Source organism: Macrosteles quadrilineatus, unplaced genomic scaffold (assembly GCF_028750875.1).
Source record: "Macrosteles quadrilineatus isolate MER2022 unplaced genomic scaffold, UCM_ALF_1.0 Scaffold_2__2_contigs__length_208266976, whole genome shotgun sequence".
NCBI classification, from domain to species: Eukaryota; Metazoa; Arthropoda; class Insecta; order Hemiptera; family Cicadellidae; genus Macrosteles; species Macrosteles quadrilineatus.
Genome location: NW_026542595.1, coordinates 67,419,435 through 67,435,868, shown reverse-complemented (window position 1 = coordinate 67,435,868; position 16,434 = coordinate 67,419,435). Strand labels below are relative to the sequence as shown.

General features: G+C 33.4%; 1 protein-coding gene across 1 annotated transcript in view; it reads right to left on the bottom strand.

The window, feature by feature from the left end:
- The window catches only part of LOC128987856 (soluble guanylate cyclase 88E-like), a 283,796-nt gene that overhangs the window by 187,024 nt on the left and 80,338 nt on the right, over nt 1-16,434 (bottom strand). Inside the window, exon 3 of the mRNA XM_054408910.1 lies at nt 15,276-15,402. Within this exon, the coding sequence (XP_054264885.1) occupies nt 15,276-15,402 (127 nt within the window). The remainder of the gene's footprint in view (nt 1-15,275; nt 15,403-16,434) is intronic.

The following is a 16,434-nucleotide window of genomic DNA, read 5'->3' as shown; positions in this document are numbered from 1 at the left end:
AATACGCGATTAAATGAGCGAGTGTCAACTGCCATTTTAGCTGACCTAAACAGCATTACTTCTGAATTCTACCAGGCCGCGGCTTGGAGCTAAAGGTGGCTGTGGTTGCTATACTCTAACGGCTGTGACAGACAAGGCTGCCATTCGCCATTGCCGACCGCCCTCCAAAATAAAAACGTTAACAAATTGACGTGGAGATTCCGGGGTTGGTTTGAAAGGCAAACTTAAATAAAAGACGGTGTAATCCTCAATGAAATGGTTATACAGGGTGTTTTAAATGAGTTCCCCCCCTACTTTTTTCTACTTTTGTTAAGATATCAACTCCGGACCACGTCAGATCATTGTAGAGTAGTAAGTACTTCATTTTGACTGGGTATAAATTTTTGGCCGTCATCTTGGATCCGCCATATTGGATACAAGGTTTTTTTTCAAATGTAAAGGTAGGGTTGTGACCCATCGTTTTAAACTACTTTTTTATGCTGAATACGATGCTGCAATCCGTTTTAAAAAATCTTGACCCATTCGAAAGTTATGAGAACTTTTTATAACATTATTTTTAGCCCATTTTAACATTGTGCATTTAGAAACTAAGAACATAATCGCAAAATAGTGCTAGATAAAGATTTATGTATATTATGTGGTGTATACTTATCTTTATCGTATTCAGCATAAAAAAGTAGTTTAAAACGATGGGTCACAACCCTACCTTTACATTTGAAAAAAAACTTTGTATCCAATATGGCTGATCCAAGATGGCGACTAAAAATTTATACCCAGTCAAAATGAAGTACTTACTACTCTACAATGATCTGACGTGGTTCGGAGTTGATATCTTAAGAAATGCAGAAAAAAGTAGGGGGGGGGAACTCATTTAAAACTCACCCTGTATAAATAAACAGTACTTTTAGTGTTATGAATGATTATGATTGTTATTTTTTTTATTATCCGTTTTAGCTGATTTCAAGTTCCAAAAAAACAAACAAATATGGCCCAAAATATAATTCCTCTAAAGATGTTGATGGAGCAAATTGTTCCATACCCACAACCCTTCTGGGCATCCCTGAATTTCACTACAAGTAGAAATCTGGCTTATTTTATAAAAATATTACTAAAATGTTGTATATAGACTTAATTGTAAAATTTAGATAGCCCATTTAATCAAGGTATACGTAGTAATTGTATGGCTTTTAACAAGAGGTATATAATAGAGGCAAAGTACAGATGCGCGCTCGCCCGTGTTGTCACACGTGATGTCAGGGGATTTCTCAAAAGCTGAAGCAAGGTGGACCTGAGGAAGCACACTCTCAACCAGATTAAGTTTTTTCTAGAAACGTTTAGATCTGAAAAGATAAAAGGATTTTTTATGAAACGATAAATTTTAAAAGGCCTATTTAACATTCAGTGCTTGAAAACTACCCCATTAAGGAAAATTAAATCTTTCAATGCGCTCAAGCAGAAACATCCTGGCCATAACGAACTGTTAAGTGGCTTAATGTGAATATCAAACTAATGTTGATGTCAGACTGAGAAGTCAGGTGATTACAACACTATTGTTTGTTGGCTTTATATGCAAGTTCTTACGTTAAAAGGGGAGAAGTCATTGAAAATCATAAAATTTGGAAATTTTTTTTTATTGCATATTTGGATTCCTTATTTCATTACAAACACGTTAATATATAATACATGTATATATTAACTACCATGAGTAGGTAAAAAAAATACTTTTGACCTAGCGCATAGTATTTTCCTCGCCTGAAGCCGCTCAGATCAGTTTATAGCTTGCAACCAGGTTACTATCTCATATATATTTCTTGCCTTTTTCAATATTAAGTTTTGTTATGTTGGCTATGGTTCCACTGTACTATCCCCAGACAGTCCTGCCAGTTAGTTGTTGTACATCTGTTTTGTTTTTGTTTACTCTTCAGGTTATGTGAAGTATAATAAAAAACAATACATGTAGTGAAGTGATTCGTTAGTGTATTACATACCGTGTGAGGTGTTTTTAGTATTTGTAGTTTGTTTTGACACTTGCTACAAAATGCCTAGATGCAAGAATATGTGGAAGAGAAAGTTCAGAGGTAACAAATTTTCTAGCCCTCAAAATGTTACTCAAGTGAATACTCCAGAACTAACTCAGTCAGAGCCTATGCCTAGTTCTACTCCGATTTCTAGGCCTATCTCTAGTTCTAAAAAGAAACTAGCCTACTTACCAGACTTTGTCCATTCTGTAAATAACGAAAACACAGCTAAAAATGTAATTATTGACATTGACATACTGTCCAGCTTAGTTTGTAGTTTTGTTACTTGTAAATTCTGTGGCAATAAAAACACAGTAAAAGTGTCGGAATCAGAGAGCGGTCGTAAGGGATTAGCAAGTAAAATAATCATATCGTGCAAAAACTGTGACAATTCAAAGGCTGCTATGTCCTCAAAATTAACACGCCGACGTCTCTATGAGGTAAACACACGATTTGCGTATGGATTACGCAGTATCGGCAAAGGTGAAACTGCTGGTCGAACTCTTTGTGCCGTAATGAATTTACCTCCTTTCAACACTCGCTTTGCCAAACATAACGATTCAATTGAGAAGGCTGTCACTTTTGTGGCTGACTTATCAATGAGACAAGCCGCTCAAGAAGCTGTTGAAGAAAACAATGGCAGCATTGATATTGCTGCTGCTTTTGATGGCACTTGGCAACGAAGAGGTTATTCGTCCTTGAATGGGGTTTCTACTGCTACGTCGTTCGACACCGGAAAGGTCCTGGATGTAGAGTGCATCACTAAATATTGCCAGAAGTGTGTACAAAACAAAACTAAGTGTCAGGTAGGCTGTTTGAAAAACTACTCCGGTTCAAGTGGGGGCATGGAAAGTGATGGGGTGGAGATCTTTGCTCGCTCCGTTGAATGTCGTGGTGTTCGATATGATAAGTATTTGGGCGACGGGGACTCCGATAGTTTCTCTTCAATTTGTGCTAAAAAACCTTATGGTGAGGTGGAACTTGAAAAGCTTGAATGTATTGGACACATTCAAAAAAGGTTAGGCTCGAGGATGAGGACACTGAAAAGATAAATGAAAGATGTGGTTTTATCGGACGGAAAAGTGTTGGGAGGCAAAGGTCGTCTTACTGACGCTGAAGTTGACAAGTTACAAAACTACTATGGTTTGGCCATTAGAAGAAACGCGGGAGATGTAAACAAAATGTGTAAAGAAGTCTGGGCTATTTATAATCACAAACTGTCTACCAATGACGATCCACGACACGGCCTATGTCCACCAGGCAAAGACAGCTGGTGTCGATTCCGACAAGTTGAAGCTCGGAAAAAAGAGGATCCAACCGACCAAGAAAGCTATGACCATAAAAGCTCCCTGCCACCTGTTGTCATGGAAACCATTAAACCAATTTTCACTGCTCTATCAAACAAAAACCTGCTTTCTATGTGTACACATGGGAAAACACAAAACCCAAACGAAAGCCTCAACAATGTTATTTTGGCTAGGGTACCTAAGACCAACTTTGTAGGGTATAAGACACTAAAAATTGGTGTTTTGGATGCAGTTCTGACTTTTAATGATGGGTCTATGGGAAGAGCTAAGGTTCTACATGAAATGGGCATAACACCTGGCCGTAATGCGATAGCTGGTTTTCTTCGCGCGGACAATCTCCGAGTAATGAAAGCAGAAAAGGCCATATTACAACTAAGTAAAGAAGCAAGACAGAAAAAGAGGTCTCTAAAAAGGAAGAAAGATGAGAATGAAGCAGAGGAAACAGAAGAATATGGTCCTGGAGAGTTTTAATGAGGTATAGTGAAATTTTTTTTGTTTTCTTTCGTTTCCCCGGAAACTGTGTTTTTCAATGTATAGGTACACTTTTAAAGAAAAGTATGAAAGATAGGTGTATGAAACTTTACAGCCAAATTAAACAAACTATAATAAGTGATGGGTAGTAAAATTATGATTTTTCAGCCATAAATAAATTTTTTACATAGTTTTTAATGTAATAAAATGTAAAAATTATCGAAATCATTATTTTTCAAAGTTTATTTATTTTTTTATTATTTCCTTTATAGATACACCATTGAGTTTACTACCCAGCCTACAAGTTAGTAAGATCTATACATGGTAAAAGTTTCATAGGCCTACAACATCTCTGAGCTGAGATAAGTGTTCCTAAAAATCTAATGTATTTCTTATGGGTAACGCTTTCAGCGACGTCTTCCCTTTTAACAAAATGATTTAATGGCGGTGGATTGATTGTCGATCTAAGTGAAAGAGCAATCTTGGTTTTTTTTTTTATTTATTTACAAGAAAATATGTTATGTCTCAAAAGTTTGTTATTTCTATTAACATCCATCCCGGATACCTTGTATACTATATAAATGACTCAACAATGCACAGATTATTCCAACACCAACAGCCGAATATAGGTTGTCGACGTATTCGAAATGTAAACAATAACACAGGAACAGCTGATCTGCGAGAATTAACAGCCAGTGTGGCCAACCTATTTTTACGCATCCCCTCCTCGACTATTTGTATTGTCTTTTCGTATTTTAGTGTTCAGGTTGACGATTTAAAGATCATAATGAATGTGTTTTTTCTAGCCTAGTAGATTATTTTTTTTATTGAAGCCAGATAATGTTTCAAAGCTATGTTTGCTTTGTTCCTATCCAAAATAAAACTGTGTTTGAAAACTTCTTTTTTTATTCTTAAGATGAGAAACCAATAGGTTTTCTCTACAGTTTCAAAGATTTATCGAGCAAATAAAAAATTGTATTTCATGTCCAATTATGACTATATGGGTAGGCAATGACTGCAGCTAAATTTGAACCACTAGCAACAGCAAAAAGGAACTAGGTCGTCGAATCAATGGTGGCGACTTGGATCTTCACCAGCAAATATGCATATCCTTAAGGCCGGTCCTTACGCAAGGATTTCTGGTACGTTTTACCTGCGCAGGTAAAACGTCAATTCGTTGGTTGTGGTCAGTAAAACTGTGCATTTTTGACGGAAGACGGAGAGATAAAACTATTGAGGAGACCATAGTTTTGACAGCGTGTTCAAGCAAGTCGGCATGTGTATTGGCCGAATTACATTGACAATGTTATGAATGGCTCTTTATTGTATAACGAACTTTTCACAGGCACGTGGATTAATAGATGATTCATTTATACAAATTGATGTCCCTACAATTAAAGAGACAACATTTGTAGACCGGCATGGAAATCATAATATCAATTAATTGTATGGTTGTGTAGTGCCATGATGCCTTGTTTTTCAATGTAAGTTCAAGGTAGCCAAAGAAAGTAAGTTATTCAAAGCCGAATGTTTTTTTTTTTACTTTATTATATTACAATAAATTGTACAAATAATTATATTACATATATTTCTTAACAATTATATATATTGCATATATATATATATGTATATAAAAATAATAAAAAGAATCAAGGTTCCATAGGTTTTAGTCATTTACAAAAACTGTTATATGGGCGGAAAAGTAAAACTACAGCGAGAAAGTGTAAGAGTATTGTAAGTAGAACTGCTGCATTGTGTTGTAATACACATATCGTACTGCAAAACTAATGATAGAAAAAGGACTTGCAATGAAACCTCTTGCATGAAATGAAACCTGTTACATTTAATCTCAAAAGAGTAACTGGTTTAAGCTACAGATTACAGTTACAAGCTACATTAACACGACACATGCAGCGCGACTTGCATTTCCCTCCATCACCACCGGATGTGTAAGAGGATATTAATGTCTAACTCAGGATATTGCATCTGTTGGCAGACTAATATGTTTACGGTATGAGCGATGTTGTAGCGGGAAGTTACCAACGAGTGAAATAATAATTTTTGAAAACAAACTTGCTCTTTAACAACATTTTGTAATGTTAATATTGCAAATCCATTTCTAATGTGCTTTTCGTGTCGGTAAAGTACAGGACTGATAACAATTAAATGTTTTTCTTTTTCTTTCTTTTTTTGGGAGGGGGTGTAGATTTGTTACGATTGGTGCTACGCAGTTTGGTTTAATTACCAGTGGAGTGGTTGTGATTTATATTATTAGGTAGTTAGGATTGGTTTGGATTGTATTAAAATTTGTTAATTACTTATTAACAAATAGCGAATTAATATCATGCCCCTCCCACTCTGCATAAACTGGACGGAACTACAGATAACGTTGTACAGCCATAATAATCCAATAAACACAAAGTGTATATAGTCGATGGTACCAGTATAACTCACGTTTTTTACCTCGTGATAGGGGTGATGTACATTTCATGAGAAGATTGAACACTTCATGGTCATAGAAAATAATATAATTGACCATAAAAACACTTGGTGAGTATAATTAGTAGATCATATTAGCCAAATTTCTTAAAAACTCAAATAAAACTGGTAAAGAGCATGGCGAATAATTTTCGTATTAATAATGATATGATTTTTGGATTAGCGTCATGTCTATGTTTTAAAAGTCCAATGAAATCTCTTTAGGTTTCATACCGACTTACAGTTGTTAATAGTACTTTGGTATTATACCGACCATATCTAATAATTGTAACCTAACCTAAGAGTGGTTAGGCTAGGTTAGGTTATGATGATTTTGTCATTTAAACTAATTAAAATGTTATTTGGTAGCCAATTTATCGGTGTCTTACAAAGCACCGTTGTTGTAAATGACTTGGCAAAAATCAAATGTGATAGTATTTTGTAAGTTTGTTTTTCACATTTTGGAATTAAAAGTAGACAGTATAAATGAAGATAAGGCTATGGAAGTAATAAAACGAATTGTTGGCATTTTAGATTTGGCAACTGGAGCTAAGTACCACAAGTCCTGTTATAATGAATTGTATCGCGGTGTTTCCAAAAATACCCCCGGCCGGCCAAATGATAAACGTACCTCATATTCAATGGACGAACTATTTTCCTACCTTGAAAACACCGATGACTGCCAGTTCAACATCAAAGAGCTATTGGACACGTTATATGAAAACGTCTACAGGCCAGAACAAAAAACAGTGAAAGCTAAACTGCTGGAGAGGTACGGTGAAGATTTAATTGTTAGTACAAGTAGCACTTCTGCTACTGTTGTTTGCTTTCGAGATACTGGGCATAACATTTTATCATATGCCTGGTACGAAGAAAAAAATAATTGTAAAGAAGATTAACGATTAGGAGTAGTTTTAGCAGCTGCTGAAATAAAAAGAAAAGACATAAGAGGGTCAGTTTATGAAACATCACGTTATCCAAGCATGGATAACTTAGCAGAGACGTCTAGAAAAATGGTACCTCAATCATTGGATCTATTGTTGAGGAACATTATAATGAAATCGAAGAAGGCAGCAAATGAGGAACGAAATCCAAAAGTACAACGATCACACATGCAATAATATCTGCAACAACCGATTTTCATGATTGAGGTCTTAAATTAAAAAGTATGCAAAGATCCCACATCAAGTATCGGCACATATTTATCTACTGTACAACTCGACCAAAAAACATAAATTTGATTTATTTTCAAATTCTTACTTCAATTTAAGATGTATTTTACCAGTTATAATTATACAATCCTATATATTTTGGTCTAAGAACCTTCAGTGAAATGCCGGCTTTCATTTAAGCTATTGGTTATTCAAATTGGACGAGTTTCAAGCAAACGCAAGGTGAACAATCAACATGTAAAATATATTTTATAAGGGTTTTCTATGATAAAAAAACAATAGCTTCAGGTTTGTTGATGTTTTTTATGTTTTAGACTCAAAATAATCAGTAAATTAAAGGATTTAATTTGAGCTATTGATCGTTTGAATAAATTAAGTTTAAGATACTGTATAACACAATCAAAAAATCTTTGAGTTTGAACTTTGCGCAACACAATATTAAAAAGCCGTTATGGTACAAGTTTGTGATCTATGGTACTTTAAAATGCTATTCGTTAATTTCTTGATAAAACGGCATATTAAGTAAGTGTTTTCTGCAATTGTCCTACACAGTTGTTCATTAAGACTATAATTTGTTATGTTACCACGTAGTGTTCTAACATCAAGAAATCGATTATTTACATATGTTTGTACCTTTCTTTAAGTATAATTCATTCATAACGTACATTCTTTTTTACAATGAGACAAGTCTACTTGCAGTATCCGAAGTCAACGCTTCTGCTTCCTAGAAAAGTAACGTTTGTCCTTAAAGTGAGCAAGGTTGCAAATTTAACAATGTTAAGTTTATGTTTAGAATAAGTTGTTTTATTGCTGATGCTCCATTATTTGATAACCAAATGAAGAGCTTTCTCGCCGTCCTCGCCCTTTGAGTGAGTTTAAATACTGGAAGGCCAGAATTGAGATCTGTTGTGCTCTATTTGGGTCCAATAGTCTTAGTTAATGTGTTGCAAGATTCTCTTTGCTGTCACTTCTTGACTCTTCACTCTGACATTTATATATTGTGCAGTGAACTAAGCCAAAAAGTAGAAATGGTGCAGTATGCAAACAACTTACATGACTGTTTTGTTAAATATATACCAGACTCAGATGATGTCTTTAACTATAGGTAGTTTAGAAAATTTCCCAGCCTTCCATTTTGAAATTTTTTAGGGTAACTGAAAAATATGGTGCGTGCCCAAAACAGGCCTTTGCAACAGTTGGAAAAAAGTTAATTGGAAAAAGTTGATTTTCTGAATGACCCAGTTTACAAGAAAGTAGAAACCCTAAATAGTGATGGCACAATAGAATCCATAAATTTGGAAGGTGTTGTTTGCAAGTGTTTGAGTGATAAATCAACGGCAGATTCTTGTTTTATTACCAAAAACAAAGAAATAGTCTATGTAAGATCGATTTTCATGATTAAAAATTAGTTTTCTTTAAAATAGATTATGATGCATTTGAAGACAGATCTGATTTTTGTAAATTACCGTTACCAAGTCCATTGTTATTATTAGCGAATTTCCCATATAGGGAATAAGCTATTACCGTAGGTCTCATGGTAAGACCTAGACCCGGGACCGATTTACTTTTTCGTTTTGAGGTCCCCAGAGGCCAAAAACACCATCTGTTCAAATTCATATATATATATATATATTTATATATACAGGGTGTCACAAAAAAGTGTGATGGGCTATACAGGACCTAATTCTACATGCAAAAATAAGTCAAAAATGAATAATAATTTTTTTGGATTTCGGCTTAGTTTAGCCGTAATCCGCCATTTTGTTTTTTGGGGAAAATATTTATTATTTCAAAATCCCTTTGAGATATTTTTACGAAACTTGGTAAAATTGTTTACACTATAGTAAGTAACATTTATAAAAAAAATTATTATTTCAACTTTCCAAATTTCAAAATGGTGGCCGTTTGAATTTTTTAATGCCACATTTCATGAAAACCGGTACCTAAATCAACATTTTGTAAGGGACAACAGTTTTAGTATTTATTATGACAAATCCAACAAAACAAAAATGAACAAAATCGGTTCATAAATAAAGAAGCTGTGTTTATTTTAGTAATTTAGATTGAAATTATTAATATTAAAATTTATTAAATGTAATGTAATAATTTATGTAACGTATTAAGTAATTTCAGTCTAAATTACTAAAATTAACACAGCTTCTTTATTTATGAACCGATTTTATTCATTTTCGTTTTGTTGGATTTGTCATAATAAATATTAAACTTTTGTCTCTTACAAAAGTTTGATTTAGGTACCGGTTTTCATGAAATTTGGCATTAAAAAATTCAAACGGCCGCCATTTTGAAATTTGGAAAGTTAAAATAATATTTTTTTTTATAAATGTTACTTACTATAGTGTAAACAATTTTACCAAGTTTCGTAAAAATATCTCAAAGGGATTTTGAAATAATAAATATTTTCCCCAAAAAACAAAATGGCGGATTACGGCTAAACTAAGCCGAAATCCAAAAAAATTTATTCTTCATTTTTTACTTATTTTTGCATGTAGAATTAGGTCCTGTATAGCCCATCACACTTTTTTGTGACACCCTGTATATATATATTTATATATATATATATATATATATATATATTTATATATGTGTCCGTTAGCGCGATAACTCGAGCAAAATTGATCCGATTTTGATGAAATTTGGTGCAAACGTGTAAACCTACATTTATTCGAACGAGTTCGCGAACCAGCATAATCGGACCATGGGATCAGGGGTTTATGGGGGGTTTTATGGGGTAAAAATGGGTTTTTCTCATTTTTGACCCTAAAAACTTCAAATTTCTAAATTTCTCTCTAGACCATTTTGAAGAGCTTAAAAAAACAAATAATTTAGTATATTGAAGTGTTTTTGAATGTTCATTGACTACGGAGAAAATTAAAAAAATTGTAAATTTAAAATTCCCATGTTATTCTTATGGAGAATAAATAAACTGTTGTAGTTTGCTTGTTTATGGATATATTTTAATCAAATTTGGCAATTTGGTTTATTTCATACTAAGCTATCAATATTTCAATTGAAAAAACACACCTCAACATCTTCCCCGTAGCAGCAAACCTAACTACTCACTAAAATTAATGTTATTTAAATAGGAAATAAATCTGAAAATTTATAGGGAATATTTTAAAAGAAATCAAGCCGGGTAAATGGAAATTCGCTTAGTATGCAGGTTTGCTGCGACGGGGGTATTAGATATAATTTTGTTTTGGTGTGATACATGTCGTGTTTGATCTATGCGCAACACAATATTAACAATCCGTTTAGGCACAAGTTTGTGATCCGTGGTACTTTAAAATGCTATTCCTTGATTTCTTGATAAAACGGCATATTAAGTAGGCCCATGTGTTTTCTGCAATTGTCCTACACAGTTGTTTATTTAGACTATAATTTGTTATGTTGTCACGTAGTGTTCCATCATCAAGAAAATCGATTATTTAAAGATGTTCATACCTTTCTTTAAGTATTGTTCATTCATAACATACATCTTTTTTACAATGCAGTCTACTTGCAGTATCCGAAGTCAACGATTCTACTTCCTAGAAAAGTATCGTTTGTCCTTAAAGTAAACAAGGTTTATAAAAATATATTGAAATATTCTTGCTGAAGAAAACACTAACTATTTTATATTTTGTGTGTGTTGAAAAAAAACATTAAGTCAAACATGATATCCCCGCTGAACAAAGCTTGATGTGTGGTGTGGGATATAACTAGCAAATATTGGCCACAAATGGGATTTTAACGAACACGTAACATCCCTCCCCCCGTGATATCACCTCCAGGTAATGACGTAATGCCGCTCAGTCCATGTTAGCAGATGATTAGTTTCAACAGGTCACATGATATAACGTACTGTACTTACAACTCGACAATGATGGTGTCATTGGTTTTGAAAACTGATCTGAATTTGCTTCAGTATACTCAACAATTAATCTAGGTTTTTGTTGTTGGCTTATTTGGTAATAAAGGGGTAAAGATGACGTCGTTTAAATTAGGTTGAGATTTTAGTTAGGTTGTTTTAGTTTATAAATGTAACGTGGTTTTAGTTGAGGAGATAAAAATAGCGGTATATTAAAGCAACACATTCTACTGGAAGCTTAATTGAAAAAGTACATTTTAGAAAATTTTGGCTATAGCTCAAAAATAGGATTGGGATGTTTTCCCTACTGAAAAATATCTGTTACCTGAAGATAGTATAACATAAACTGATGAAGAGTTGATAAACATGGCTTAATCGTGTACACAACATGGGACAGGTCTTGTTGAACTACATTTTTTTTATAAAAAAAATATTAAAAAAAAATGCACGCTCTAAACGCTTAAAAAAAGTATTAGAAGTTAATTTGACAAACCGTGTGAAAATATTACCGAGGTAGGGTTCTCCACAGATTTGTTAAATAAAAATAATGAGAGAAGTTTAAACTGGCAGGAAAATGTTATAAGCTAATCAAATACGTACTTTTTTTGATTGTCCCTTTATAAGGTTGTAATATACAGGGTGATAACAATAATGACATAGAAAAACTGTATATTAATTAAATACAAACTATCTTTTTAATTTGTAATCACCCTGTATACTATTTAAGATAATAGATTAACTATAATAATATATACAGGTTTTAATTAGATGGCTAAAATCCAGTTCACTAGATATATAACACAACATAGGCTACTGTACCTATATTATTAGTTTATTTGTATACTTGTAAAGTAAAGGTCTAATATATGTTTTTTAACATTTGTTTCTCACACATATTCAGATCACGTTATATGATGTACTACATTCACTGACTGCCAAGTTTAACAATACGAGCATCGACGATTTCCAACCGAATACATGTTTAATGTAGCCCCACGTCAGGCATCAAATCCTAGTTCCTTTTCGTATGTTTTAATAGTCAGGAAATTTTTTTTCTACACACATCAGGAACTAAAACAGATGATTAACAAATCAAACCTTGGTCTTAGAAGACTAACAATTTCTTCGTCACTGTTATCATTCTCAACTTCAAACTTGCAAACTTTATATACATGCTAACCTAAAACGCAGTAAAATTTCAATATTACATCCGAAACAGTTTTAGAGGAAAGTGTACCTTTTTAGTACTTATTAAGAAATTATGACAGTAAACTAAAAACTATTACTGACAAGCATTGTTAATTTGAAGTTTTTACCATTCTTTAATTTATATTTTAATATCATATTGAAGATTCATACGAAAACACACTCCATGTAAGAAAATATGTGCCTAGTTCCAACTTCAGGAACAAAAATTAAATAATTATCTACCCCTTTTTCAATACTTAATAAAACAGGAATAACAACACACAACACACAATAATATGTATCAACTAGAGGCTGGATACATATTTATAAAGAGTTTATTTTAGGTAATTTCTCAAATATGACTAGACTACTTGTTGATTATATATTTTTATTTGTTTATTATCATTTTATGTTTTTTTTTCAGGCCAAAGAATGAGGATGATTCAACTCAACAGTTTCGAAGGAAGGAATTGATATTCCGGTTGAAGAACACAGTTAAAAACTGCTGTCAATCACACATTCAGAGCTAGGCCTACTTTAAACCACGAACTAGTTTTAACATTGTCATTGTGTTAAACAATTAATTTGTTTTTTAACTATTTACAATCTTATTTACATGTATCTTTTCTTTCTTACTTGTATTTTAGGGTTTGATACAAAATATAAATGTTCTTTTCGGTACTTCAATTAGAAAAACAGGCGGTCATTTGTGGGTTGTTGGCAGGCCTAAAGATACAAAATAATTATTTTACATATCAAAATAGGCTGCCACTCAATTTAAGTTCTAACTAAAAAATCTAAGAACTTAAATTAAGTTCTATCAGAGCCATTGTGTTAGTTGTTGGTTTAGTTTAATACAACAAATTAACCACTACTTTAATTAGCTACAAGTTACTTTTTAATGGTTCAAGGTCTTTCCAAAAGTGACCTAAAATATCCATAAACAAGATTATTCCTTGTCACTGTGTTCTCTCTTTCAGCTACACCGCGGTTCCTGTAAAAAAACTCTTCATCGACAGTTAAGTAGATCTGTGATCGCTTGGTCAACGTCTTCGGTGACTGGAGGAACATCCTAATTCTCTTTGCAACAAATGTTGTGTATGACAGCATTTCCCACAATTACGCTCTCAATTCTGTCCAGGTTTAATCGAATTCCAAGCGAGAGTATGGTAAATCTACGTTTCCATACTCCGTAACACCTCTCAATGGTATTTCTTGTCCTGGTGACTGCCTTCTTGGTGAGATATTCCTCAGGAGTATTGACATTGTCTAATGGTGTTATCAAGTAGTTAGTGCATGCAACACTGTCTCAGATCAATAAATTAATTATCTCTATAAATTAAAAGTAGCTTTCTTTCTCAAAATTATGCCTGATACGGGACGATTTGAAAATATGCTAGTCATGAGTAGATCCTGGCCATCGAGTCACAATGATCCTTATAATTAGCCTAGTTCACTGTCACACAAGGTTTGAACATTCGTAGAGAATATTCCCTTTCGATTTCTATACAGTTCAGCATTGTCTCCTCCGGGTGATTGGATTTTAATGTCGGTACAATCTAAGGCTCCCATGCAATTTGGGAACCGGGCTTTCTTATAAAATCCATTCTTTATTTTGCCTAATACTTCTTGATCTACTGGCAACTGAATGGCTTCAGAGCTTAATCGAGCTATTGCTGAGGATACTTGCTTAACAACCTTACTTGTTGTAAAATAGTGTAGCCCACTCAGCTCTCTACATTTATGAGAAAGTTGCCTGGGGCATAAAATCTAGGGAATGTAAGAAGCCTAAGGGCAGGCTACACTTCACGATTCTTGAACGTTTTTGAAGATATTTGACCCTGAATCAACTCCTAAACTAAATTTGCCGTCCTTTTATGCATTCTGAACCTATGAAAAAAATCATACTCGTCCCATTTTTCTAAGTGATCGACTCGGTCTCTTATTTTCGGTGGTCCTCTAGTTTAGGGCAAGGTTGTATTAAAATCGTCTTCTTCACACTCATTAAATATTTCTAAGTCTTCCATTATTAATGATAATAATTGCGCGAGGGAGTATCAGAAATAGGGTTAGTAGTTAAGGTCAAATTAGTTTATGTATTATTTTAACAAAAACAATACTGATTGAATAGGCCCAGTCTAAAAATGTTGATAAAAACTAGGCTATATTATATAAAACAGCTAAATAGAATAAAAAAGGACCTCAATAGGACAATATATACTTTCAGTTCCAGTTTCATTCATACTTTATAAACTAAAACTAACCTTTACGTATTTATTTGAAATAACAGTACTATATTTAGGTCATGTGTTTATGAGTTTCAGTTTCAATAAATACTTTAGAAATAAAAACAAAACTTTTCCGTATTTATCGCCTTCAGAACAAAAAAAAAAAACAAAACAACAGAACTTTTTAGGTTATGTGTGAATTTGAAATCAAAGTTCATAAAAAATATTTTTTTCAGCAGTTTCAAGAGTCCAATCAAAATCAAGTTATTATTATTCTCTACTGGTTTAACCCATAGATCGGCAGTTAACCGGCCTCGCCCAGGAGGGTTAACTTAAACCTAGTTTAAACGGAGAAACTATTTTTGGGAAAGTGAATCTGTGGTTTAACTAGAGTTTAAACCGCGATCAGAGTTAAAAACTAGATTTGGGGAAAGCGGCCCTAAATGAAACAAACATAATAACATTTGATTGTGGACATCAGCTGTGAATCCTAATAACATATGTAACAGATTGCACTTAGTTACAAAAATACTGTATATATTTACCGTTGAGGAAGTCTCGCATATGACGGCCTAGCACTGAGAGTACTCGGTCGTATCCATACTGGCCCACGAACCCAACGAAGTGAACTCCCATCTGGTCAAAAAACTCTCTCTCGGTCACTCCAAGTACCTGCAACACAACGGCATACAGGCAAGTAAGTTGATTGACTCTGGTCTTAAAAATTGTATCGACTGAGGTGAAGATATCAGAAAATCGTCAATCATTTAGTTAAGCCTATCTCTCAGCATTATCATTTTAAACATTTACCTTCTTTTGTTAAATTAAAATACCTGTTGTAATTACTTTAAAGAGGATGTGAATAGAATTTTTGTTTTGTAGAGTAATGTGGTCGGCATAGTGTGGACAAACTCCACAATAGTTTCAGAGTGTTTCTGACAAAGGCTATAAAATGTGTAACACTCGGCAACAATGCGGCACTTAGGAGCATTATGTTTTTCCAAATTGGCACTCAAACTTTCGTAAGAATCTTATTTAATGTTTGTTGAATAAATAAGGTCCGATTAGACAATAATAATCAAAATGGATACTTGTTTCTCGTCGTTGACACCAATAATTCGGAAAGGGTGTTTCAATCTCTTTAGATACGATCAAATCTTCTTCATGTGGATCTAACTGATAAATAACACCAATATTTTAACACCAAATATAGTTAACAAAATATAGACACTTAGCGTACACTCAGTTTTAAGAACCAATTAACATATTTACGATTATAAAAATAAGAGTAAAGACCCGGAATTTAAACGTCTTACTTGGCATATCTAAAACTACAATCTGCTGTTCACCTTTTTCTTTCTTTCTTGTTGTTTTTTCAACGTATATTGACTAATTGTCATGTAGTCTATACATGCAATTCATTGGTACTGGGGTTTTATTATTATTACAGTTTATATGTTAATACTCCCCACAGTAGTTAATGCATTGCTTGAATGTTAGCTTTTTTGTTAATCGATGATAGGTAATTTAGAATGAGGATCAAAATATAGGAATTTTCCAATTAAAACAGATCTATTGACGATGCACATTGCATTTTGTACAGTGCTTAGAGGAAAAAAAATCTCATTTCATTTAACTTATTAAAGAGACATATTCCTCGAATTTTGTATTCGCTGAAAAACGTAATCAATATCTTCAAAACGT